Below are 27542 nucleotides of genomic sequence, written 5' to 3'. Positions count from 1 at the left end.
AGCTCAAGAGAGTGTGAGGTGCTCAAAATGGGAAAGACAGGATAAGTCTTTATTGAATGAAAAAAAAAAAAAGTAACTTTGGAGTCAAGACTTAGAGATGGTATTATAACTGTGTATCTAGTTTAGCCTGTGAACAGGAACAAGCAGATGTACCAATTGCTGCCTGCTTTGCTAGGGAACTGGTATCGGGTTGGATAAAAGAATATATGGAGCCAGAGAGACCCTGTTGATGACTTTGAGGCAGCTATGAAGAAATAAACCTAAGAAAGATATTTTCAATCTGTGAGCAAAAAGTCACACCCTTGCATTCTGAGTCTAGCATACAAGCTTCATGGTCAGCAAAGATGACTGGGAGGAGTTCATGTAATACATTTCGTTGAATATCTTCCCTCCTAACTCCACAAATTCAACAAAGCTGTACTGAAGCCAGTAGGTTACATGTTTCTTTCAGTGAGTACCATGATAGTACTGCCATTTATGTCTTTTCCAACATCATTCACCAAAGTATTTCGGTTTTCAGAATTTTTAGTAGACTGACTGCAGGCTATTTGTTTCTTCATCTCATAGAATCATAGAATGGTAAGGGTTGGAAGGGACCTTTAGAAGTCATCTAGTCCAGTCTTATACAGCAAGCAAGTGTTGTATTACAGTAATTCCCAGATATTGAAATATCTTGGTTTAATGTTCACTATTTTCTTTTACTTTTTCTGAATCATTTCTTTAAAGAGTCAGTTTTGCATTTTAGCTTGTTTTTTTTTTTTAACATTTTTGGTGCATGCTGTCAAACATGTTGCTAATATATATGCCTCTGTTGTATGTCACACTGTCTGTCAGAATGTCTTTCAACTAAAGCTCTGCAAAAAAGTACCAAATACTGTAATATAAAAGGCAGCTTGCAATAGTGAAGCTAACTGATTGTCCTGGCAGAGAACATCAGGTTTAGAAGAGTGGAGTAAAGCGTGAACAAGCTTATGAAGGAGGAAGGTCACAGCAAAGGCTTGAGTTGAGGCTAACAGAGCAAAAAAATGCAGTATGTATCCAATCTCAGGATTTGAAGATGAGAGAAATAGTGCAGAGTAAACATGAGGGGAGGTAAATGACAACTATCAAATTAACAAAAGAAGTGACATGACAGTAAGACAGGAAGAGGGAGTACTAACACTGTCTGTAGAAAACAGAAAATTTTCATCTGACATTGAGTTAGGAGTGGAAGTCAAGTTGGACAGGCAAGGATGATGTGAATTCAAAGGATACCTGTAAGAACTCTTTGCTTTAGTCCTGTATTGCCAAATATGCCAGTTGCTTGGGCAAGAGAGCTGTTAACCTGGCATGAAAAATGTAAACTAGTGACACAGAAATTGAGGTGAAGGTTTTTTATCTTAGTTCCCTGGGGAAACAAAGTTTATAGGCATATGCTGTTTGTTTTGCTTGTCAATCTTTTCCTCCACGAGTAACTTTTTAAACTGATAACCAGTTTGAAATCATTTGGAAAGAAATGCAATGTCAAAAATACCTTCCAATAGACTCTAAAATCAGTGTCTGAGTGGAGAAGAGACCAAATTAGTATGCTTGAGGCAAATAGAACATTGACATTATAGATTCATTTTGACAGCAGCCAGGTCAACAAACCACCCATCATTCCCAGCTACTGGCACATCATTGCCCTCTCTTGTTCTGCATCCTGAGGAACATGGGAAGAGAGCAAAACCCAGGGTGTGGGATAATACAGTTCCTCAGCAATGAACCAAGATCCATTATTTTTTTGTTTCTGATAGTATGGTTTTTTTAGTCTAATTTTATGAGTGCTTTGACCTGAGAATCCCTGAAGAGCATAGGTTTTATTTCATCTATACCATAAGGCAAGCTCAAGGGATTAAAAGATTTCTGTTGCTTTTCTTAATGTTTGATAAATTTGAGAGCTGAGGATATGCTTTTATTTTTAATGAAGTGGCATAGTAGCTGAACTATTATCAGTTTCCAGCATTTACTTAGCAATACATAAGCATTCCTATAAAACAGAGCCTTACTTTTGTTTGCTGTTCACAAATTAGTTGCTTACATTCTGTAAATATTTTCTATATGCATTTAATTTGTCCAATTAATTTGTGAGAATTATTTTCACCTTAATTCTTTGTTATCTCATTTTCTTAACAAACTACAATTTCAAATCAATACTCTTGTAATTAATCAGTTGGGTGATGAGATTTTCAGTGGCATCAGTACCCATCTCTCAAGTACCCTAAGTACTGTCATTACAAAATACATGTTTACTTCCCTTAGTAGAGGCTCTGACTGTAAGTTTTAAGATCTACTGTTACCTAGTCCTGCAAAATCCCAGCTATAAAATGGTAGCTCTTGCCAAGCCAGAATTTTTGTGAAAGATCTTATTTTAGTTAAGTCTCAACTGCTACCATTAATAACTACAAAAATCTAAAATTTTTCATTATTTTACTGTATTGTAAGCACATAGAGCTTAAAGTGATCATAATCATGGTTGTTTGTGAATACATACATACATTTAATGTGTTCTTTGGGAGAGGCAACATTGAAACACTACTCAGGATTGTCTACTTTGCTTGCTTGCCAAAGGCAAATTACCAAGTGCCAGTGATACGCCCTGAAAACAGAACTCCAAAATATGTATTAATCCTTAACTTATAAAAGAAATAAAAATGTAGGGGGGCTTGTATTAGGTTTGCGTAGCAAGGTTTTGGTAGTGGGAGGGCTACAGGGGTGGCTTTTGTGAGAAGCTGCAAGGAGCTTCTCCTGTGTCCAATACCAGAGAGCTCTAAGTCAGTGCACCTGCTGGCTGAGGCCAAGCTCATCAGCAATGCTGGTAGTTCTCTGGGAGAAGGGAATTAAGAAGGCAAAAACCTGCTGTGCCACAGCAGCCAGAGAAGAGGAATGAGAAAACGTGAGAGTAACAACTCTGCAGACACCAAGGTGAAGAAGGGGAGGGAGAAGATGCTCCAGGAACCAGAGCAGCAATTCCCCTGTGGCCTGTGGTGCAGCTCTGTGCCTGCAGCCATGGAGGACATGGTGGGGCAGAGATACACCTGCAGCCCGGGGAAGACTCTCTGCTGGAGCAAGTAGATTTCTAAAGGAGACTATGAATATACACTTTCCTAGAATATACCTCACGTGTAGAAATATTTTCTCTCCACTGTGCAGATGAGGAGGGGAGCAATAGAGTTCCTTTGGGCACCTGACATCCAGCCAGGATCAACTCACTACAGGACTTTAATGCTATATTTTATTGTTGTTTGAACCTCAGGTAAAGATTTGAAGCAGTTGTACCCTTTTGGAACATGGGTACTGTCAAAGCAGAACCATCCAGGTGTTGCCAACTTTGTTTCTGTCATACAGTTTTAGTAAATACTGTGGAAGATCTTTCAAAACTATAAATGTCTAGATTGTTTTTAGGAAGAGGAGTAATTTTTTTGTTTGGAAGGGTGTACATTTCTAGTATATGGGAGTCTGACTTTAATTCGTATGTCCTTAAAAAACATGTAGGTGCATGCATTATGTTATCCTTTCATATCATTTTAACTCTTCAGAAACCTACTTTTAGCTCACCTTCATTCATATTTCATCTTTATAGAATTTTTGGTGTATACATTTATGAGTGATTTTAATCTCAGCAATTTTGAAAGCCATATGTGTCCAATTTATGAATTTTCTTTAATATGAAGAGTTTACTTTGCATCTCTGCAGATTTGATTCTGAATATAAGACTTGTCTGTCTGTTAGAAACGTCTTTTATATTTGTTTGGGGATTACATACTAAAGTATGATGATTAACAGCAAAGATTTATTAAGGTTTGATTGTTATGACTGTGAATAGGAGATTGTCTGATAATGGGCAGATGAGACCAAACTGATCAAACTCCTCAGTGGTAAGAGCCTGGGAAATAAGCGATGCATCAACTGGCAGGGCAGTTTGACCATCTGATGAGGCAGACAAGCAGTAACTGTACATGGGAAAGTTTTAATTAACAGGTTTTGCAGCCAAAGATTTCAATCCACCTCACTAGCCCAAAATTTTGTCAGTAACAATTTTATGGGAGACAGTGTTAAAAGGCACAGTGGAGACAAGATAAATGATACACAGTGCTTTCCCTTCATCCAGTCAGCTTTTTCTCTCACTGTAGCATGCTATCAGATTAGTTAAATATGATTTCCCCTTAATAAATCCATGCTGGCTACCAATGGATTGCCTTCAAGGTCCCTTCCAACCCATAAGATTCTGTGATTCTGTGAAACGATTTCCAGCAAGATTCATCCTATGAAAACACGTAAATGGTGGCCAAGTATTTTTATTCATATATATGTATGTGTACATGAGCTGCCTAGAGTAAACTAGATCATTAACAGATGCAGTGGTCTGCTTTTGCGTGGTTAAGACATAGTGATTGTTCTTGGATATACAAATTTGAACCAGGTTATCCTTTTGTAATCAGAAATACTCAGTTGCAAAGAGATAGAGCATATTAATGCTGTAGGAGTATAAGTTAACATAAAAATACAAAATATTTTGTTTATTATTGATAATTATTATTAATTATAATTAATTTAGTGCATATAATATTTTTTATATATGTAAACAATAATTTCTTCCAGTAGTATTTTCTGAAATAATGCTATGTTTAATTTGTAGAGCAATATGCTCCATTACATAATAGCTATACATTTCCACTCAGGAATGAAGAAAAGAGTGTTTTGTTGTTGGGTTTTTTTTCCTAGAAATTACTGTGAGGAAAAAAGCCCAAAACCTAGAGTAATTCTCATATAAGTTCACTCCTGCTGTGATTGAGGAGAAATGTCTTGGTTACAGCTTGTTAAACAACAATATGAAAGTGAATTGTTTGAATTTGAAAAAACATTTTCTATTGCTTCACATTTAATCAAGTTTATTCCTGGTAACTGTCTTGACATAAAACTCCAGTGTAGCTCTTGGCTTGCTCACGTGCTTGAATTTCAAATAATTTGTTTCTTCATTTGCCTACCTGTGACAAACAGAATTATTATATGTGCAAGATAGTCACTCATTTTCTGTGACAGCAGATGGGCATGATAGCAGCTAATGCTTAAAAACTGCCTCCTGGGGAATTCACGCTTTTGAAGGAGTTTGTTCATATGATGGTTTCCTGTAGTGCTAATCTTCTGAGAAAGGAAAGTTTCTAGGTAATGGAACTGGGTTTCTGATATATGTCATATGTATGCAATTAATAGACTTTTGAACTCTCTGCCTTGAAACAATTACTTCAAACAGAAAAGAGAATCTTAAAATTTTAAAGAAGGTAAAAAAAGGTAAAACTCAAAATTTTAGTGGCAGAGACATATAATAGTAAATTTAATCTTTCAACACTTCTTTTTAGTTTCAGGCACTGCATGCTGTGTCACACACGCTGGTTTTACTGGGAAGGAACAACGTACTAAGAAATTCTTTAATATCTCTTCTACTATCAGAAGTACGTCATTTTGCTGAGCAGCTCTTACAAGCTCACCAGGTACTATTATCTTTTCTTTTTGAGAAGGGCTGGAGTTTGAAGTGTTTTGTCTGTATTTATTTCATAAAATGTAATAAATAGATCATTCTATAGAATACGCAGGTTTAAGAACTCAGAAGATACCAGAACTTAACCTTAAGAACAGATTCAAAAGAAACATATAGAGTAAAAAGAATTTCCTTATGGACAAAAGTAAATTATCAGTCTGTATAATAAATAGACTGCCTAAGTTTTAAGATCATTTGGAAAATAGTTGAAATAAAGCAATTGTTGCATGTTAATTGTTGGCTATGCAGGCAGACGTCTGTCTCCAGTTCATGTAAAACTGTACCAAAAGTTGCATTATTTTATTTCAGAATTAGATTTCATCTTTCCCATTTATCATGTTAATTTTCATGATGTAAAAATTTTCCAACACTTAGAAATGTATTTATTTTTTTCCAGTGTGTAGGAGATGAAGAGCAGAATACTGTGGGTATATTTTGGGTAAAATTTATTCTTAGGTCAATTTTTTTCCAGTAAATTATGGAGTTCAAAAAGAGAGAGAAGGTAAGTTCCTTCAACATTTGGAGAGGAGATGTATGAAATATATTGGGTTTTCTGTGTGTTTGTGTGTGATGTTATGTGTTTGATGCAAACTGTTCAATTTCACTTGGGATTATGATTTCATTATACACTTTCGTAGAAGTTTCAATACAAAGAAAGCATACAGCTTTTTATTTGGAAGCAAATAAAGTGTATCATGTACATACAAAAATTCCTCATGGATGTATCTAGTGGTTGTCCAGTTTGACAAATGTTTTAAGTGTTACTCAAGCAGTCTTAACTCTCATAGCACATCCTAGAGAGAAAAAGAATGAAGTTCTGGCTGCTGGAGAGGGACTGTGTAATTTCCAATCCAAATTTCTAGTATGTTTGAATTATATTTAGAAGAGCCTTCAGAAAAGTCAGCTTCGAGAGAATTTGCAAGGAACTGTGTGTTATTTTAAGTCATTATTAGTATACCAGATTTACTGATAGCAGCCAAAAGCAAAAAGACTTTAAATAAATGTAAGGATAGGGAAGTGTGTAATTAAAAAACACATATTTTTTTAAGTGTAAACATGTTGGTCATATTTAATATTATTAGGTCTCACCTGTTTAACAGCATTGGTCACCCTTCCTTTCAGCAGAGTTTTTGCCAGTGGCAACACAGAACTCTCCAGTGCTTCACACTGATAAAAAAGCCTACATTGAGCATTGCACTTTGCTAAGTTGGTTACTACAGTACTACTTAACCTTGCCATAGTGTAATTATTTTCAGTATTCCTTTTGTGTTTGATTCATAAAATTTGCTTCTAAAAATTTTCAAGAGAAATTTTACTTCTCTTTGCTTTATGTTGGAAGGGGTCATATATTTGATTTTAAGATCATCATAATTGAGATTGCAGAACTATAATTTGTAGTTGATAAAATAGAAGTAAGTTAGTATCCTGTGATGATAAGCATAAGAGAGTTTCTTTAACTATGTGAATGATTTTGGTTTTTCTAAGTCCAATATTTTATTAGGGGCAGTGTAATTTATTTAAGTGAAGACAGTAGAAGATTTGATTCATATATAAATATAGAGAAGTTGATAATTTAATCCCTGAGTATTCTTACACTGCAGCTAGTATAATAAATTGCTAAAATGACAACCTCACTAGGGTGGCTTGATATCCTTACTCAATGGTACAGAAGCTTTCCCCATTTTCTTTTTTAACATCTTGGAAAGCCATCACTCTGCTTGATACACTATCCCTGTCAAGAAACAGAAACCTTCAGTTGTTCTTCCTGGAGCAAATGAAGAAGGTTGTACTTTGCACTGAAAGGAAGGTGCCTGTGGAGTGGGAGACACTTTCTGGGGGGACAGAGGCTTGTACTCATTTACTGAAATTAAAAAAAAAAAAAAGATGTTTTTGATCTGGTAAATTTATTCTATTTCATTATATTTAGTATATGCAAACTAAAATTAGGGACAGTGAAACTCATTTGTTACTTGACCTTTTCAGCTTCAGGACCAAACCCTTTTTTAGCTTAAGTCTTTGCTACCTGCATCCCTCCATCTGTCTCACCTTAGTTATCTTGCATTTGTGCTTGCTGTAAATTTTAGCCATTATCAGTCCACAGTACCGATTTTCAGACTTTGTACTACCAGGAGCCGCCTCCCTTTACAAGAGAGGCAATGTGTGTTTGTTATTTTGCAATGAGAAACATAGATTTTCTGACAAAACCCTTTTCTTTTAAACAATCCTTTCTGTTCACCTAGAGAAATAACTTAATTCTCTCATATTGCAAAATTTAGAGCCGTATTTACATAAGAGTTCCATGCTCTGCTTCTGCTTCCTTCCACTAAGTTGTCAGTCTGCCTTCTGCTACTGAAATATGGTAGACCTCTTTTTTAAACCAATACAGTAATTTTTTTGTTTTTCTTATCCAGAATTACAAGCATCTCTTAGATTAATGAATCTTGGTAAACCAACATCAAACTGTTGTCTAGGATAGGGCTTTCATATAATCTCACTAAAGCTTGTGGGACTTTCTTCTGAGTCTTTTTAAAACACTACATTTAAATAACCATCAAAAGAATAAGTGAGCATCAGGCAGTTAGGTAGAGACAGACTCCAGTTAGATTAATTTTACAATGACAAAGTAGTCTTGAAATTTTTACCCTCAACACAATGTTGGACTTCTTTCTAGGAATAGCATAACGTTCAAGGTGGCCAAATCTGAAGCCAAAGAAACTGCACATCTCTGTAGCTGATACTTCATAGGACTAGAAGATTTTTCTAAAGCTGCAGTTCATGTAGAAAAAGTAACAAGTTCTGGTTTGCTTTTCCTGCCTTAAAGTCAATGTTTTTAAAGTTTATGAATTCTTGTATTTATTCCAAATAGATATATTATGTTCATTTACATAATATCTCTATATATTCTGTATGAAATATTTTTTTCTGGAAATAACTGCTTAACAAAAACCTCTCTACTTATCACAATAAGACTCTAAACTTCTCATATTTCTGACAGCCATGGTTTACAGACTTGCTTCTGAATGTTTCTGACTTTGTGTAGCATTATCTTTGGCAGGCATGATTCTAAAAGATGGAGATTTTTTTCCTTGTTTTATAATGTAAACTAACAATACAATGTTTATTTGAAATAAATCACAGCTTTAAATAAAAACCTTCATAAATACTTAAGTTAGAATTTTCAGAAAGATAAGACTTTATATAATCCAACTTCATTAGCTGACAAGTATCCTAATCCTATTACTTATTACTTAAGCAAAACTACTGTTAATTGCAAAGACGTTTCATGTCTTCCACTTTAAACAACCCAATTAGGGACTCTGAATTTTAGTTATGATTAGAGGTGTGCAAATTCCTGTTTTCATTTGGTTGTTTGTTTCTTTTTTGTTGTTTTTGACAGATAGGAGAAATAAAGGAATTATTTGAGGTATGCATTCAGGGTAGCTTGTAATTAATTTAAAAACATTTGTTGAAAACCAGCAAGTTTCTGTTTTATTTTTGTATAATTAATAGGGTTTTTTAAAAGTTGAAGATGTTTTTCAACACTGACTTGGACTGAAAGCAAAATTCCTGTTAATTTTTCTAATCATCTAGATATCTCAACATTTTTGTTTCAACATCCTCGTTAAGACTTGAGCTAAGCTACAAATAGTTTGTAAAACGTTTGCATTCCAGACTGTGCAACTTTATATTCAATCATTTCTGCAAGCGGAATCGTGCTCATCTCAGATTATGTAGGTTTGTGGATAGGTCCTCTCATAAATAGTGTGAATTCTTACTTTAAAATTCTGACTGATTTTAGTGACTTTGTGTCTGTGTCCTCTTAAAACAAACTTACCTGTCCAGGACTCACAGTTTTAAAGAGCTATCTATGCTTCTATCTTAAAAAATTGAAGACATAGACTGACTGTAGGAAAATGTATCTAATGAACTACACCAGAAAAGTACAGAGATTAATCTGCAGTTTTATTTTGTTACTACTGTAAAAGACAATAAGAAAAGTTTCTATAGATTTATGAGCAACAAAAGGAGGGATAAAGGGAGTCTTCATCCTTTAATGGATGCAGCGAAAGTTTAGTGACTAAGGATGAGGAAAAGACTGAGGTACTTTATGCCTTTGCCTTAGTCTTCACTAGTAAAACCAGCTGTTCTCTGGGCGCTCTACAGGGACATGGGACAGAATGAAGTCCCCTTTAATCAAAGGGGAAATGGTGTGTGACCTGCTGCTCCATCTTGACTCACACAAGTCAGTGGGGCTGGATGGTATCCACTCAGGCGTGCTGAGGGATCTGGCAGAAGTGCTCGCTGAGCCACTCCATCATCTGCCAGCAGTCCTGGCCCATCAGGACGGTCCCAGTGCACTGGAGACTGGCAAATGTAACACTCATCTATAAGGAGGATTCTGGGAAATGCAGGCCTGTCAGCCTGTTCTCAGTGTTGGGAAAGATTACAGAACAGATCATCCTGAGCACCATTGTGAGTCACACACAGGACAACCAAAGTTTCAGGCCCCATCAGCATGACTTTATGATCTCCTTCTATGACAAGATGACCCTCTTAGTGGATGAGGGAAAGGCTGTGGATGTCGTCTTCTGAGACTTTAGTAAGGGCTTTGACACAGTCTCCCACAGCATCCTCCTAGTGAAACTGGCTACCCGTGGCTTGGATTGGACCTAGTTTGAGATGGATGTAAAACTGGATGTCTGGGCTGGTAAGGCTGCACCTCCAATATTGTGTCCACTTCTGGGCCCTTCTACAAGAAGGACATTGAGGTGCTGGAGCGTGTCCAGAGATGGGCAACAAAGTTGGGGAAGGATCTGGAGAAAGAGGTATGATGAGGATCAGATGAGGGAGCTGGGAATGTTTACCCTAAAGAAGAGGAGGCTGAGAGGAGACATGATCACTCTAGCTGAAAAGCAGTTGTAGTGAGGTGGGGATCTATCTCTTCTCTCCAATAATGAGTGATAGGACAAGAGGAAATGAGCTAAAGTTGTGCCAAGTGATGTTTAGATTGGACATTAGGAAGAACTTTTTCACTGAGAAGGTTATTAAGTATTGAAACAGGCTGTCAAGAGAGATGGTGGACTTCCCACCCCTGGAGATATATAAAACATGCATAGATGAGGTTCTGAGGGATATGGTTTAGTTTAGTGATGGGCCTGGCAGTGTAAGATTAGTGGTTGGACTCAATGAACTTAAAGGTCTTTTCCAACTGTAATGGTTCTGTGATTCTGTGATTCCATGATTATTTAGCTAAATCCATTACTCTTAGCATATTATAAATTAATATGAAATATATGAATAATAGAATTTTGTTTAATATTTTGGTCTTATATTCTCACAAGTTAGTATAGAAAATAAAAGTAACAAAGGATATAAAACAGTACAGTTATCCAATTTTTTCCCCTAGTTAATGTGCATTTCTGGTAGTAAACTCTCTAGCAAGTTAGCAGTTTAATTCATTCAAGTACTTCATCATGTGGTTAAAGCGAGGCTCATACTTTAGTGCTTTGCTGACACAAGAACACTGACTTCTATAAAAAAGCATACTGTTACAAACTCAATTGGATCCTTTAATTTTTACTGTTATTGAATATGTACTTTTCATTTTTATCTGCAATAGGAACTTCTTATGCTTCATAAACATGGTTTATAAAAATACAGTAACTGAACCTTATCATCTTAGATAATAGAAATCTTCTGATCCCTAATTGGATTCATACTGCAGAGCAGATACAATTTTAAGATACTAACATTTTAGAGTAAAACTGTGGAAGATGGATTATTTTTCAAATGTTGAGCTTCTCACCATGATAGAAGATCTTGCTTTATGATAACTATTTCAGAGGAACAGAAATGGAAAGCACATACTGTTTCAGTGTCCATTTCTAACCTCCCAGGTGTTAATTCCAAGAGGCCTGTAAAATTAAATGAAAAAACCAGAAAATAGGTCTGAAAATAGAAAAAGGAGGATGTACTGTGAGGTTTTGGAAAGCCCTGTTATTCAATAATTGCTGATACATAGCTGGTTTAGTATTACATTTTTATATTACACTACTTTCTTTACTTTTTTCCATTTTTAAAACTTTTCTATCAGTATTTCTGTCACAAAAACTGTACACTTAATAGTTTGTTGGTTGGTTTTTTTTAAGTGATGAGTAATTCTTAAGGTTATATGTAAGCATTAAGTCCAAATCCAAATGTGGATGTGAATTTTTGTCCTGAAATGAATGATGCAGTTAGACTTTGACACAGGATTCATCCTGCTTAGTGTAGATGTATGTAGTACATCACTACTGTCTACTTCTCATGAAGTCAACCAAGCAGCTAAAGTTAACTAAAAAATTTGCCAATGTGAAGTTAGACAGCTGTGCAAGACTTTGTTGAACATTACAGAGATTTTTGAGAATTGAGCTTATTAGAACAGAATAGCTTTGACTCAAAAGAGCCAAAGGAGACATATGGTGGGATTTGTCTCACTTCACATTTCCACGATGCTTACTTTAAGTTTCCTTTACAGCCAAGGAAAGGAAAGAGGCATTTCTTGTCCAAGTTATTTTGGACATATATAATTGGCCCTCGAGTTGTCTGCCTCTCTATTCTGGATACAAAGTCGGAAACTTAAGTTGGTCAGGTGAAATGTAGATATTTATGTTGTAGACATTTAAAGTTAAGGGAGGGAAATCCTATCATATCTCTCTGAAGATATGAAGGCCAGAGCCAGGATAAGTCTGATCCTACAGCACAATTTGTATCCAGTAGTCATGGAACGTGTACATAATCACGGAATCACTGCCAAACTTATGTAAGTAACTTCATTAGGTTTGTAACAAGTTATATTTCAATTAGGATAATTAGTAAATTAACTAAGTTCCCAGGCATTCAAATTCTTTAAGTGTACACATTGTTGAAAGATTGATAATGAACTGGGCTGCAGGATACATGTAGCCTGTATTCAGCAAGGTGTGTCCGATGCACTTACCTCTAAATCAGAAGCTCTGTTAAACTAACGGTCTATGCAGGCAAGAAAGGAAAAAGAACAAGGAAGAGCATGGATGCAGTATGGTTTTGAGCATTTTCTGAGATTTTTCTTGCCATTCAGCACTGTGTAGCTAACAGTTGTATCACTGAAATGTCAAACTACACAGCAAAAGCCCTGTGGAAGTAAATGAAGAGCTGAAATATTTCCATGGCTGGAAAGCTGTTATTTTCTAGCAGGCCTGCAAATTGGAGACATTGCTAATGTCAAGATGGACTAGCTTGGCTGGTAATCAATCCATAGGGGAAAATTGAGCTTGCCTGGAGCTGTGTTCAGCTAGATAACAGAAAGATTTAAAGTGCAAAGAACTGAGCTATTAATGTCAAGGCTTGTCTTCATAAGCCTTTCTCCATGCAGCCATTCTGCATCCAGTGAGTGCTGTGGGCAGGTATGGTATCCATGACATACCTTACTCCAAATCTGAATGTTTGATATGATGTAGAGAATTCTTTACATAAGCTCCTCTTTCCAAAAAATCTACTTTGATTGTGCAATGTTTACTTTCTTCAGCCATAAGTTTATGTGTGTTGTAATAGAACTTTTATATGAGTTAGGGGAAAAAAGTTATATTATTCCCAAATATAGTAGAAGATGCCTAAAATCATTAAATGGAAAAATCCTTTTATAACTTTTTTCACCTTCAAGGTGGAGTTTGAGTGACTTTAGTCTTAAATACCTTCATTACAATTGATGTAAAATCCTCTCACTTCGCATTTAAACAATTCAGGGTGCAGACTTAAGAAGGAGTGGTTGCATCTTGAAGGCTGGGAGCTTTTGGGATGGAGGTGTGTTTTAATATTAAAATGATATTATAGTGAACAAAGTTTGCACTGGGACAGCATTTTGTCAAGATTTGACAGACCATTGGCTCAGGGTACCAAAAGTGCTGCTTATCAGTTATAGAGGACCATCTTGTTCCTGTGTATTGTCACGGAGTCTGACCACAGAGCCTCCACTCTGCTCCACACTCCATGGTATTTGCAGGGAATTGCTGTGTTGTGGATTCCTCACAAAGCAGCAGCAGCTGTATCCACCCTGTGAGCCTGCTTGATTTTATACCTTTCCTTAATTGGTAAACAATGCTGATTTTTAATATGTTTCAATTTCTAGGCCACTTAAGTAATAATACCACAGTAACTAGAAAAGCTAAATACATTTTGCAGTTCACTATTTTTCAAGGTACTAATTTGGCTATTCAGCATATTTGACTCTGTGGTTTCTACCTTTACTAGTGCATTAGATTACTAATGCTTCACCTAGGTAAAAGAAAAGACATTGCTGGCATGCAGAGATCATGAAAACAATTAAACTTGCATCTGGATATCTGTTCATCGTTTTTAACCTATCCTTTCATTGTTACACTGATAAACTAGATTGTCACATCAAATTGTGAATAGTTAAAGATGTTGCAGAATGGCTAAATGCAAAATATTGCTCTGGATAAATGTAGGATTATTTTTTTTATTCCACATGACTGTTGATACTGCTGGTAACAAAAGAAATAACAGCTGAATAAAAGCAGTAGATCTGCATTTTTTTCTTGTAGATATATCCCTAACTTGGAGGTGCATACTTGTGAAAACATAAATCTCTCCCCTGAAAGACAGGAGTGAAAGAATCGGTTGAGACTAGGTGTATGTCAGAAGGGTGCCATAGACCTTTGAAGCATATACCTGCTTTTGCTGCATATGTCATCTCCTATTACAGATAAAGTTTTAAGATGCACACCTGTCAGAGCTGGAAAATGACAAATGGTGTTCATGTGGTTTCTCTCTTTCCTCTCATACTGTTGTGAAATAGTGCTAAGAAGAAAGGAGTTTAGAAGTATTCTTACTGAGCTAAAAGGTAGCAGGGCTTTGACTGCACTGAGGTTCTTGGCGAAATTGAGGATGACATGTAATCAGAAAACCTCAGGTGTGTTTGGGAATAGAAGCAGCAAATATCGATTGCATGAGGAAAGCTCGGTATTACTATCAACTAGAGAATTACTACTTTTACTATTGATGAATCATCTCATTCATGGAAACATAATACTGGAAAAGGAAAAATACTTAATTAAACAAATGAGACTATATCATACCTCAACCAGTAAATAAGTAATATTCCTGGAAATCTTCTCTTAAATCATGCACAAAATCCAGGATTTTGAAAAAGCTCTAAGTAAGGTGATTGCAAATTAAAACAACCTGTTTGAATTCTCGATCCAGATAAGCTTTCATTGCCCTCTTAAAATCTGGATCAATGCTGCATTCACTTCCTTATTCTGTGTTAATTCTGTCCTTTTCCTATTTCTTTCTTAACAATTCTGTTAATACTTTTGGATGCTTGAAAGTAGAATGTGACTAAGAAACAAGCATCTGATTTTTGTGGCATATGAGTATAAAATGCATAAATACTGTAAAAATGCACACTTCCTCTGTCAATGGCTTTGCAGTTTCTTTGCTGCTTTAGTCATATCTTCATAAAATGAAAATGAGACGAGTTGTAATCTGAACATTTCTGACTAGAAATGACTAATGTAACTTTCTTTTTGGAAGAATAATTACAGTTGACAATTTTTAAAGAAGAGCCAAGTCAAATAGAGTAAAATGGAAATGGAAATGATGGATTTGATAGTGAATCCTAGTGAAATCATCACTTCATCTTTCTTTCAAAGCATTCTCTTCATTTTACAGGTTGTATAAATATCTTTGAATTTCTTAGCTTTGCACTCACCTTTCTGTAAAGATGTGGGACAGTCCTGTACATAATGACATAGAAAATCAGCGTACCCCGTTGGGACCTCATTCATTGATTTGGATCTTTTTGATAGAAATACCTTTGAAGCTGTGTTTATCTACCTATGGAGTTTATGCATGGCCGTCACTATCAATCACAACACCGGGAAGATTAACTGATGTTTCTTCAGTGTTTTCTAAAAATGTTCAAGTGCTTTTAAAAGGACTCATTGTGTAGCTCACTGTGAGATATTATAACCACTAAACACATGCACAGTGGCATAGCTTCTCCAGTATGTTTTGGTATACCATCAAGTATAGAAAAACTACTTCAGGTCTTCACATGTTCTCGATAAGCAACGTTTTTCCTTATGAGCTGCAGGGTTTGCCATCATATCCAGAAGCAGGTGCTGTCTGCAACTTGGCTGTGAAACAAGAAAAGCTCGTGTTGTTAGGATTTGGCTCCACATACAAGTGGTTAATAGACTAGATTTATATCTGGGATGAAAGGGTTGGTTACCTAGACTTTGTCTTGTAGCCAAAATTGGAATTATAGCTTACATGACTGACATATACAGTAGATTAAATGTAGCTTCTTGGTTTATGTAAAAGTTAGTTTAGGTTTTAGGTGACAGCACTAGTTAAGGCTGGATGTGTCAGGGCAGCAAACTGCTATTAATAACGTGCCTAGAGAGGTAGATAAATTGCAGGACTGGTGTCAGCAGCAACTCCTATTCATTGCTAGATTGACAGGATTTTTGGTATACATTTAATTTAGGGAGATAGGATGTGATGAGCTAAAGCTTAACACACTTGCAGAAGATATTAAAGATAAATTTCGCATCTGAGGTACTGAGGACTTAGGGGTCTGGGGCTTCAGTTTTACATAGGCACTGATGATATAGCCTTCTCAATCCACAACAAATTTTGATGTATTGATGGACTTGGGTAAGTGTAAAGATGAGAAGTGAGTTTATTAATGCCTTTGGGATTCATAGGGTCTTTGGAGTTACAGGAAGGGGATACTGTGCTAGGTTTATGGTGAGGGAGAGACAGCAGGAGCTGAGTGTTTATACCTGAGTTGTTAGTAACATGAATTGCTAGGTTAGTGTTACAGTACAGAGGAAGACATGAATGCCTAGAATTTGCACAGCAGCTTTGCTAGAGTTGAAGGTATTCCGGAAAGAGAAGTTGAAGTATTCTTGGGAAGAATATGATTTATATGCCTTGATTAGATTTAGGATTAAGGTGTTGGTTATAATCTCTCACTATGAAATACAGACTACCAGATACATTTGCTGGGATGAACCACAATTGTAAATGCGAGTGCACACACATACACAGTCACAGAAAAATTTATGGCAGTACAATCTGTGTTACATGTCTTTAAGAATGATTTCTTTCCTTCAGAAGTATACATCTTGAAATGCAGGTAGCACTAACATTACAGAATCAAAACTAGTTTTAGGAAAGAATGTTCTTGAATCCATTCCAGTTTAACTTCCTAATAATAAGAATTAATTATTTTTATGTGATTCCAATAATAATTTACATAGGAAGAAATAAATGCATAGAACAAGAAAATGTGGAAAACAGAAGGAAAAAAAAAGCATGTTTTTGTTTCTCCTTTTTTGTAACTGATGGCGTACCAGTTTGCATGATTACAGTGCAGCCTTTGAAGACTTATCTTGTGTGTGTTGAATTTCCAGGCATCTGTCAATCCTTGGATTGAGTTGGCAAAGTAGAATTAAACCTCTTGGTGTATTGTCTTGAAACAAGGTAATTTTGGCTCTGTTTCATCCATATAATTAATTCTTTCATTAAAAGTTACTCCTAGCCTGTCTGAGTTTTCAGAGTATTAAACTTCTAGCTGAAGTTGCTGTTTTAAAGAACTTTGTTTCATGTAGCTTTGTCATTTAATCAAAGCTCTTTTGCTAAGCCTAGCTACTACATTTAATACAAAATACTATAGGGAATTATGTATGAGAAATATGAGAGAGTATGGTAATAGGGATAAAAATGTGAGCAGTAATTTGGCTATAGGAATAAATTAAAAACAGAGCTTAGTTTAGATTAACTCAAGTTATCCATCTTGGGTTCTTTTACACAATTTGGCTATGTGAACTATAATTCAGTCCTTAGAGTGAATTCATGAAATGATCATAGAATTACAGAACGCTTAAGCTTGGAAATGACCTCTGGAGATGATCTAGTACAACCCCCCAGCTCAAAGCAGGATCAACTAGAGCAGGTTGCTCAGGGCTGTGTCTAAGCAAATTTTGAATTTTCCAAGGATGGAGACTACACAGCATCTTTGGGTAGCCTGTTCCAGTATTCATCACTTTTATTGTAAAGGTACTTATTTACTGTATTTAGTTTTTTACCATTGACTTCTGTCATGTCAATGGAACACCACTGTGAAGAGCGTGTCTTTCTCTTCCTTACCCCTCCCCATCCCACCTTGTATTTATAGACATTAATGAGTTTCCCTTTGAGCTTTCTGTTCTCCAAGGGAAGCAGTTCCAGCTCTCACTCTCTCCTTGCATGTTCTTGACCCTTCATCTTTTTTTTTGACTATTTACTGGTCCCACTCCAGTATATTCAGGTCTCCTTTGTGCTGAGGAGCCTAGAACTGGACCCAGAACTGGGCTGTGTCTCACCAGTGAGCAGTTCAAAGGGATGACTTCCCTCAGCTCCCTGGCAACGATTCCTCTCATACATAGTTGGCTGCCTTTGCCACATGAAATCAATGTTGGCTCCTGTTCACCTTCTTTTCCAGGGCCTCCGGGTTCCTATCTGCCAAGCTGCTCTGCAGCTGTTAGTCACCAGTCTGTACTGTGCATGGAGTCAATTCCTCCTTGCTGAGTTTGGAGATGTTACAAAAGTCTTATTGTCCAAGTTATTCATGAAGATGTTAAACAATAGTAGTGCTAATGTCATCCCCTGGAGTACATACACCACTAGTGACTGTTCTAGTCCAGCTGGTTTTTATTCCTCCCTTGACATGGATGGGCTTTAGTTTTCTTAGCCATCTCTTTGCACACTCAGATGGTGTCTTGGAATTCCTCCCAGTTCACCTGACCCTATTGTATGCTACTTTTTAACTTTTGTCAGGAGATCCTTGTTCACACTTGCGGGCCTCCCATCACCATTGTTTTCCAGTACATCAGGTAAACTGATGAAGGAGGTGATCCTTGAGAATCTCTTCCAGATTCTTGAAGAGACCAAAGTCTGCCCTTCTTATGCCAAGGGTGGTATTCCAACTTTTTGATTTTGATAAAATTACAAGCAATAAGTGAGATTATAGATGGAAAGAGTCACACAGAGACAAGTTACTTTTCTACCTACTAAGGAGTAATCCTCTTCCAAAAAGCTTACAGGAGCCTTGGTAATGCTCTGAGTTATGAATGAGTGAAAATAATTATTATATGAAGCTCATATTTCATAATGAAGCTGACTGAGTTGATGGGAAACTCTAAAACTCTTCCTTTTTCTTGAACATCCTTCAGAAAACCTTCATGTATACTTGAGAAGGTTGAGAGACTGAGATCTGTTCTGAAGGACAGCACATTATTCACTAAGTTAGCCACTAGCCTTCCAGGGGTTAAAGATTTTTCCCAGGGACCTTAAATAACAGCTAGAAGACTATACATTCAAGTATATTACATGTCTTTGCTGTTGTTGGTTTTTTATTATTTTAATGAAGGAAATTAAGCTAATGTGTTGCTTTCCCAAAAACTGTTAGAATCATTTCAGCTGGAAGAGAAGTTTACGATCATCAAGTCCAGTCTTATCCCAGCCCTATCAACCACTAGACCGTTTCCCTAAGTGCAACATCCACCCATCTCTTAAACACCTTCAGGGATGGTGACTCCAGCCTGTTCCAATGCCTGACAACCGTTTCAGTAAAGAAATTACTCCTCCTATCCAGCGTGAACCTCCCCTGGCACCAACTTGAGGCCATTTCCTCTTGTTCTATTGATTGTCACTAGAGGGAACAGAGCGACTCCTGCCTCACTGCAACTTCCTTTCAGGTAGTTGTTTGTAGAGAGCAGTCTCCCCTGAGCCTTCTTTTCTCCAGGCTAAACAGCCCCAGATCCCTCAACTGTTCCTCACAGGAGATGTGCTCCAAATCCTTTCCTAGCTTGGTAGCCTCTGGATCCTCTCCAGCATCAAAATGTCCTTCTTGTAGAGAGGGGCCCAAAACTGGACACAGTGTTTGAGGTGCAACCTCACCAAAGCGTAGTGCAAGGGAATGATCACCTCCCTGCTCCTGCTGACAACACTGTTCCTGATCCAGGCCAGGATGCCCTTGGCCTTCTTGGTCACCTGAGCACAATGGTGGCCCATGTTCAGCCAGCTGTCAATCCAACTCTCCCAGATCCCTCTCTGCCTAACAATAAGTTAGAACTTGTCTAGCTATAAGAAGGGTCTTAAATAACTTCAGTAAACAAACAAGGAAAATTATTTCTTTAGAAACCTTAGTGCTTGGGTCTTTATAATCTTTTGATTTTCATCAGGGTGTGTAGATTAATTTAAAAGTTGCAGCTTAAATTGTAAGACAGATCTCCTTTGTGTCCACGTATGTCAATGAGCATACGTTCTTTCTGCTTCTCGGGAGGTGTTGCTCGGAGCATCTTCTTCTTTTCTGGGAGCAGCTTCTTTCTGGTGTTTTAGCAATGCACAAGGAATGGAGAAGCCACCAAGGATTACTGGCCGCTCTTGTTACATCTAGAACAGTGCTGCTGCTAGCAAGAGTGTGGTGATTTCTTCACTGTTTCTAGCCTCACTTCTGTCAATCCAGGTATCTTGAATTCCCATTGTGTAGTCATTTCTGTCTGGTACCACTGTATTACTGCTAGACGAGTGATGTTTTCACACTACCCTTCCAGTCACCTACACACCATCACAATTATCTTCCTTTTACATCTGTCAGTCTTGGTTACATATCAATCCTTTTCTGTCTTTCACAGACTCTTAGCTGCAGAGTACCCTGGAGGAGGTAGCACTAGAAGTCTCTGGTTAAAGAGGGCAAGGAGCTTTTAAGCTTGAAAACTCTTATTAAAAGTAAGAAGTAATTCTAGATATTCACAAAGTGCTTTTTTAAGAAGTAAATGGTGTCTGATTTGGTAGTTCCAAAATAGGAAAATTAGAGAAGTGAATTGCTCTTCTGTCAGATAAATGCTGTATGGCTGAAAGAGGTTATTGTACCATCTGACAAAAACAATACATTTTTAGGTGAACATGTGAAAATAAAGGCTTTTATCTCTCAGTAATAATACAAAATAAAATAACTCTTACAACAGAATTCACCCATGTTGTGGATCAGGTAAATGAAAGTGTTTTCCATCATAAGAGCTTTGTTTTGTTTTATAAAGTTTTTACAAATCTTAACCTTTTGGGCTTGAAACGCTTTTCTAAAGATGTCTGACTTGAGACATTTTTGCATGTGTGTTTTACTTTATTTTTGTTTCTGTGAGTGCAGATGTACAAATTTGTTGAGAAAGGCATAAATGTCCATAGCTTCCACAGAAGCCAGTAGGAGCTTTGCTTGGAAGTGATGCAGTTTCTGTTTAATGGCAGGGATTGTAAAATCATGTCCTAACCAGGCAAGGTAGACATTAATTATTACTTTGAGTATTTAAAAGATCCTTTTGTAAAAGGACAGAAGCATTACCCCTCTCTCTTCTGAAAAGCAGTTGGGAGGTTAAAGTACTATTTTTAGCATGTGTGGAATTATAGCAATGAGTATCATTAAAAAAAAAAAAGATACTGGCCTCTACTCTGAACACATAATTGAATGATACATAATTTTTATCCCTGCATATAACAAGGAGAGATGAAGTATTGAATAGTATTTCCTCTAATTCAGCACCATCCATCCTCTATAGAAACAGACACAGGTATCCTTGTAAAAAAAACAAACCCAAAACCAAATAAAACAAACAGTAAGTGATCACGTAATTAAAACTATGGGCATAAGCATGAAATTAGGTATGCAATGTCATTGTATTGATTTAAAATTGCCCTTGCTAATAAAAAGCAGGTAGCTTGCGGTACATTAAGAAACTATATAAAATAAATGAGGGAATTAATTTGCAATATTAAAGAACATAGTCTGAATCATAGACCTTAATTTCCTCAATGTTTTATGATTCTGCTAATGAATCTTTTGACTAGCCTTTGGAATATGTCCCACTAGTTCATTCTGCACAGTGATTGTTCAAGAATCACTCAGCCCCTAAATAGTTTAAATAGCTTAAAGGAAAGTATGCTTTGTTTGGTGTCTGAGTTTTAACATGTAGGCAGTTTATACATAGGAGGTGATTCCAGTTTGTGGTTTCAGAGCCTTTTACGATGCACTTTTCCATGATCACAGATTCTTAATTATTCATCCTGTGAAAGACAGCTCCTTCTAAATGATGCCTGTCTGTTTTTCTACATGTAGATACCACAACAGGAATAGTGGAGGAAGTTAACTTTCAGGAAAGTATAAAGCTTCTGAGACTTTCATAATGCACAGAACTGAAGAGGAAGAGAATTTCTGCTCCCATAATGGTTTTAAAAGAAGCATATGGAGATTAAAACTGCCTATAGACTTCTCTTTCATATGTATTACCGTTGTGTCATTTGCTGTATGGCATTATTAGTCATCTTTAAAGTGTAACTGTCAAAATGGTAGGAGACTTACTAATATTGTGCTCAAAATTCATCTATTTTCTATAGATGGTGTTGCTAAAGAGGTGCTTTATGATGTAGAGTGTGAAATATTGCAGAACATTCATTAGAAATGTGCTAGTATGTAATGAAGGAAGTTGTGATGTAATGAATCAGTTGATAGAAATGTCAAGAATATGTTCTGTTTACTCAAAAAAATGTTTATTGATAATCTGTGATTTGTTTTTGTTTTTCAAGTTCTTGATGAATTTAAAACTACAATAAATTTACCTGATCTAGGTGGACCTGCTTTGGCAGGAGGGTTGGACTAAGTGATCTCTAAAGGTCCCTTCCAACCCCTATGATTTGACGAATAGGGTATTTTATGTTTGATAGGGAATTTGCACAGGATTTGTGGTGTGCATGTTAAATATATTTTAAGGTATTGTTGAAAAATTATGATTTTCCATAAAATAATCTGAAAAAGAGAAGCCTGAGGAGGGAAGAACAGTTGTAATAGTCTTCCAGATGTGAAAAGTTGCTACACAAGGACTGGTCCTTTTGGCTTCTGAACAAGAAGAAACGTCCTTGATGATTATGGTTAGATATCAGTCTTCTTTTAGTGAAGGTCTTCAAGTATGTTCATGATGAGCATCTTTTGGGAGTGACCTAAACTGTACTTGAACCTATCTTAAACTGGGTTGGGACTAGGACAATTGAGGACTCATTCAGCCATAAACCTTATAGCTGAATTATTATATATCATAAATTCATATAATAAATACAATAGTTTTAATACTGAGAATTATAATGAAAATTTGAACCAGTTCCAAGGGAAGAAGAGATGGAAGGAGGGAAGATTCCACAGCAGATTTTCTCTTGTCCTAAGTTTTGGAAGAAATTGAAGTAATAATTTAATTTAATGTGTAGAAGTTAGTTTTGGGGGAATTGGTACAATGAGGATTTAATAATTAATGCTAGTAGGTCAGGAAGGAGATTTTACAGAAAATTTACAAAATTTAACTCATTTTAGAAAATTACTAACGTGTCCCAAAATCAGGAATTCAAAGTGCAGGAGGTTAAAACCCTCTTCAGGCAGTAATAAAAAATCAGAATGTAGATTAGACATATCCTGGCAGAGATTTTAAACAAGTGATTTTTTCACAGAGTTAGTTCTTTGCATCAGAGAAAGCCTCTTTAAGGTTTTCATATTTGGAGTCCTGTGAATTCTCTATTTTTTAGGCAGATTCCTTTTGATGTCCCCACTTAAATTCAGTATTCACTGTAACACCTGTAGGTAATAAATTTTATCTATATACTAATAATTCTGATTGGTCTTGGAAACTGGGAGAAAAATGCAGCTGAAGACTGGACTACACCATTGACAGAGACTTTAGAGGGTTGTGCTCACTGATGCAATGCATAAATAGAAGGATAAGTAGCTTACAGCTGTGTTCACTTGAATAGCATTTCAAATAATGTGTACTGTTCTGGGGTGTTTTATGTTAATGACAAAATTACTAACATTCGAGAGCCTTTTTACTCATTTTTGAATATTTCTATTTATTATAAGAGCTGTTCTTCAAAATGTATTTCAGCATTCTTTTCCATTTCAGAACATGCATCTTAATTTCCTTGCAAAGAATTTTAAATGCGTTTGAAAGTCAAATGTTATTATTATTTCATAGATTCTGAGGTCAGAGGGAGTCCAGACTCCTTTCTATACAGAAGATGTCTTTTTTTCAAGAAGCTCTGAAATGTAGTATTGATTGTATCAATTTTCCTTACAATTATTATTCTCCTTCTACTTTAATAATGATTTTATTATTTCTGTGATTTTTATTATTCTAACTGAATGTTATTGCCTAGAACTAGGTAATAGTTTAAGAAAAAAAAACCCTGATGAAGATTGATTGAATATGCTGAAATAGTAGTAGTACAGCCATATGTATAGTGCTACATGTAAAGTGATATAGTAAGCTAGATAAATTATGAATGAAGCGTAAGCAGTTGTCCTAGCAATTAGTTTTATGTTGAATCAAATTGAATCAATAGTACTAACTAAATATTGATTTGTTTTGTTATTTATTATGTATATGTTAAAATATTTATTTGAGAAGAAATCCAGCTGGTGGAAACAAATTTTTTACTAGAAGTCATTTGAAGGAAGTATTACAAATGCTTGGAATACTCCAGAATTTTCAATATCAGTTAAGATAGTTGGGACTTACTCATTTCTGACTGTGTTGTGCTCTAATAGCATTCTCTATGCTGCTAGCCCTATTTTAACTCAAAAGTTAAAAAACACATTCAGACCCTGTTGGAATTACTACTTGATTAGATAAATAATCTAAAGCTAAGAGTCTAAAAGACCACCTTTTTTCTTAGGAACCTTTTTCCTTCAGTAGGATGTTTAAGGAGAGTCAGGATTTGCAGTCAATTGCATTGTGCAATAGCAAGATTTTCAGGATTTCTTAGCCATCAATGTAGTTCTAAAACGAGGTTGACAGTGCAGTCTGTGGATTTTTTTATTATTGTGTTGAAATTGAGGCATATTGATTTAATTGCCCTTGTGGTATATTAAGGGTCTGCAGGAGCAGCAGTGACCAATTCTGTTACCCGATTCCAACTGTTTCTGTTATTGGCAAATGAAAAACTTTTTTTCCAGAATCCTGAATAGTTGCATCTGAAAAGTGTAAAATTGATCTGAAAAGCAAATTCAGGTATAGGCATCCAGTTGCAGTTGTCATATTTCTAACAAGACCTTCAGGGCTTCATTGCTGTAGGGAAATACTAGCAATTAATGTGAAATCTAGTAAGTGCATGTCTGTCTACTAAGTTAATAAATAAAACATAGCCACGTTTCATTAGTTGCCAATTGTATCCAGGAGCACAAGCAGTGAACTACTGTACTTAAAATAAATTGGCATCTTACACATATTATTTGAGAAATAATTATAGTCCCTGAAATGATTAGCAATAATAATAAATTTTAATTTTCCACTTCTTCATGCTATTTTAAACTTAATCAGCTACAGAAAACTAAGCTATGATTTTGTGATATAGTCAAATATCTGTTATTGTTACGATCTTTCTGGGGCAGAAGGAAGGTCTGCTTCCTTTGATATTCCTTATTTGGAGTCCAAACTATGAAATACTATGTTTATATTGAATGTAACACTTTTTGCACAGGAAGCTTTGTGGTTTTGTAACATACAGCATGAACATAAGGGACAGAGCTGTGCTCTGGTTGATTCATAACTGTACTGGCATAAAGGAAATTCCTTAAGCAGACAGGCCCCAGTGCCTTTTTGGGAAATGCATTATCTTGTTGAAATAGATCTTCCAAGCAGTGATATAGGACTTAATGGAAACATATATTTGATGTTTAATGTGAATCCTGATATAAATTTATTTTGAGAAGTACTACAAAGATGCCGTGCAAAGGACTTGAGAGCGTATCTTAGTAAAGTGTTAGACTGTTGCAGATGACACTTCATATCACTTCTGACCACAATATTACATGGAATAGAAATGTCCTTTCCTTCTTCCTCTTCAGAATTGGAGGAAAAACCATTTTTTACTTTTTCTGGGGTTTTTGCATAACTAGTTATAATTTTCTTAATTAAATTTAGTAGACTGTGCTTCATTTTATCTGTGGTGTTGCTTTTATCTCTAACATGCTTTAAAAATCTTTCTTTAGTTCTGTTATCTTTGTAACCCTACTATTTACTGATAGTCTATGATCCCTTTAGTTTCTGCTGTCAGTTATTTGCATTATAAATTTTTACCTTACTTTAGGTGATATTAGTTGCCTCCTATTCTATGTATAGGTTCATTTTCATATTGGCATATGTTTTCATTTGTAATGTTGATACTTGGAAAATTCAGCTGACATACTGGGAACTTAAAAGGAAAAGCAGAGACTTCACGGTTTATCATCTTTACAATAAAGCTATATATCTTTCTGAAAGACAATGGATTTAACTTTCTGTGAAAAAGAAGTTGTGAGTTTTTCCTTGAACTTTCGGATCAAGCATTGTAGTCTTTGTGGTCCCTTCGCAATTTAAAATGGAAGGCTACATAAAAACATTGTGATACATTATTTAATACTTTCAGGTACATGCTACTAAGAACTTGGAATTATTTTGAAAAGGAAGCAGACTTACTGCGCAGTTGTGCTGTTTAAATGCCACTGAATGGATATGAATTTGGAATTAGGAATGGTAAAATAACTGTGTAAACCGTAAAATAACCTGGATGAGTTCCTCTGTGACCTACTTGAGGTGGTCCTGCTCTGGCAGGGGCGTTGGACTAGATGATCCTTCAAAGTCCCTTCCAACCCTTAAGATTCTGTGATTTTGTAGTAGCAGCAGCAAAACCAAAAACCTTTGAGAATTGAATGACAATGCCTGTCACAAACTTAAAAAAATACTACACATAATGCTACAAACAAGGACTGTCCAGTTGTAAAACCTGAAATAACTGATTTCTTACAATCTTACTGTTGTTTCTCATTCTTAATTTGTGTCCCTACTTATAGCTAATATTTGAGATTGAGCAATAGATGTGATTTTTCTAGTTAGGGAGTAGTTCTTAAAGTGGACTACTGACTATCCTTGAATAGTGACTACCATGACTATCCATTTGACTTTTTTCTATCTGCCCATTTTTGCTACCTTTCTCACATCATTTTGCAACTCTGTCAATGTAGCATTTTTTATTTTTCCCTCTCATCTCACTACACAGTTTCCTCTAAGGCTGTTTTATTCTCATAGTTTCAAGAGCTCAGTTTTGGTTGACTACATTTAGAAGCTAAATTGCCATTTTTAGTAAATATTATTATTTTTGTCTTGCATTTTTCTTGATTTTAAAAAAAACAAGAACAACATTCTTTATACTGTGAGACTGAATGTTAGACCACAGAGGGACATAACTGAAAAATACTGCAGTGCTTCTACTTATACGTGCCTAGTTCCCAGTGGGAAATCTTTCAGCGAGCCCCTGGTGTAGTGCTGGCAAAGGTGTGAATATTTCAGAATAGGCTTGACAGCAACAGATATGAGTGGGAAACAACTATTCTAAGAGGTAGGAAAAGTTAAAGAAATGGATGTTTCTTAAAATTTGTTTTCCTGTGCAACTTAGCTTACTATTACTATTATTGCACACACAAACCCTAAGAGATTTCCTTAGTTGAAGCACCTGACTTTTTTCTTGCAAGTTAGAAATGGGGAAATTTTCATATGTCTTTTTAATATACTGACTTCTGATGTCTCATTTTCTTACAGAGAATTACTCTCTTAATAGGAGAGAGATTTGTGCAGACCAATCAATGATTTAGACTAACAGTGCTGTTCTTCATAGCTTAGTCAGTTCACCATACCACTTGAAATACTGCTTGCATAAGAGTCACATTTGATTAACAAGCACAGCAAAACCAGTCTGGGACTAAACAGGGAATGTAATTCATAGGAAACACTTGTTTCTTGCATCACTTTCCACAAAGCTTGGGTAACATAGAAGGCTTAGCAGCACAGGAAGACTCTCAGCAGACACATTGGTTTTCTCCAGTCTT

General features: G+C 36.0%; 1 protein-coding gene across 1 annotated transcript in view; it reads left to right on the top strand.

The window, feature by feature from the left end:
- Positions 1-27542, top strand: part of MEI4 (meiotic double-stranded break formation protein 4) — a 76040-nt gene that overhangs the window by 33799 nt on the left and 14699 nt on the right. Inside the window, exon 4 of the mRNA XM_061991080.1 lies at positions 5379-5510. Within this exon, the coding sequence (XP_061847064.1) occupies positions 5379-5510 (132 nt within the window). The remainder of the gene's footprint in view (positions 1-5378; positions 5511-27542) is intronic.

This window comes from Colius striatus, chromosome 2 (genome assembly GCF_028858725.1).
Source record: "Colius striatus isolate bColStr4 chromosome 2, bColStr4.1.hap1, whole genome shotgun sequence".
Taxonomy (NCBI): domain Eukaryota; kingdom Metazoa; phylum Chordata; class Aves; order Coliiformes; family Coliidae; genus Colius; species Colius striatus.
This window is presented reverse-complemented; position numbering and strand designations above follow the sequence as displayed.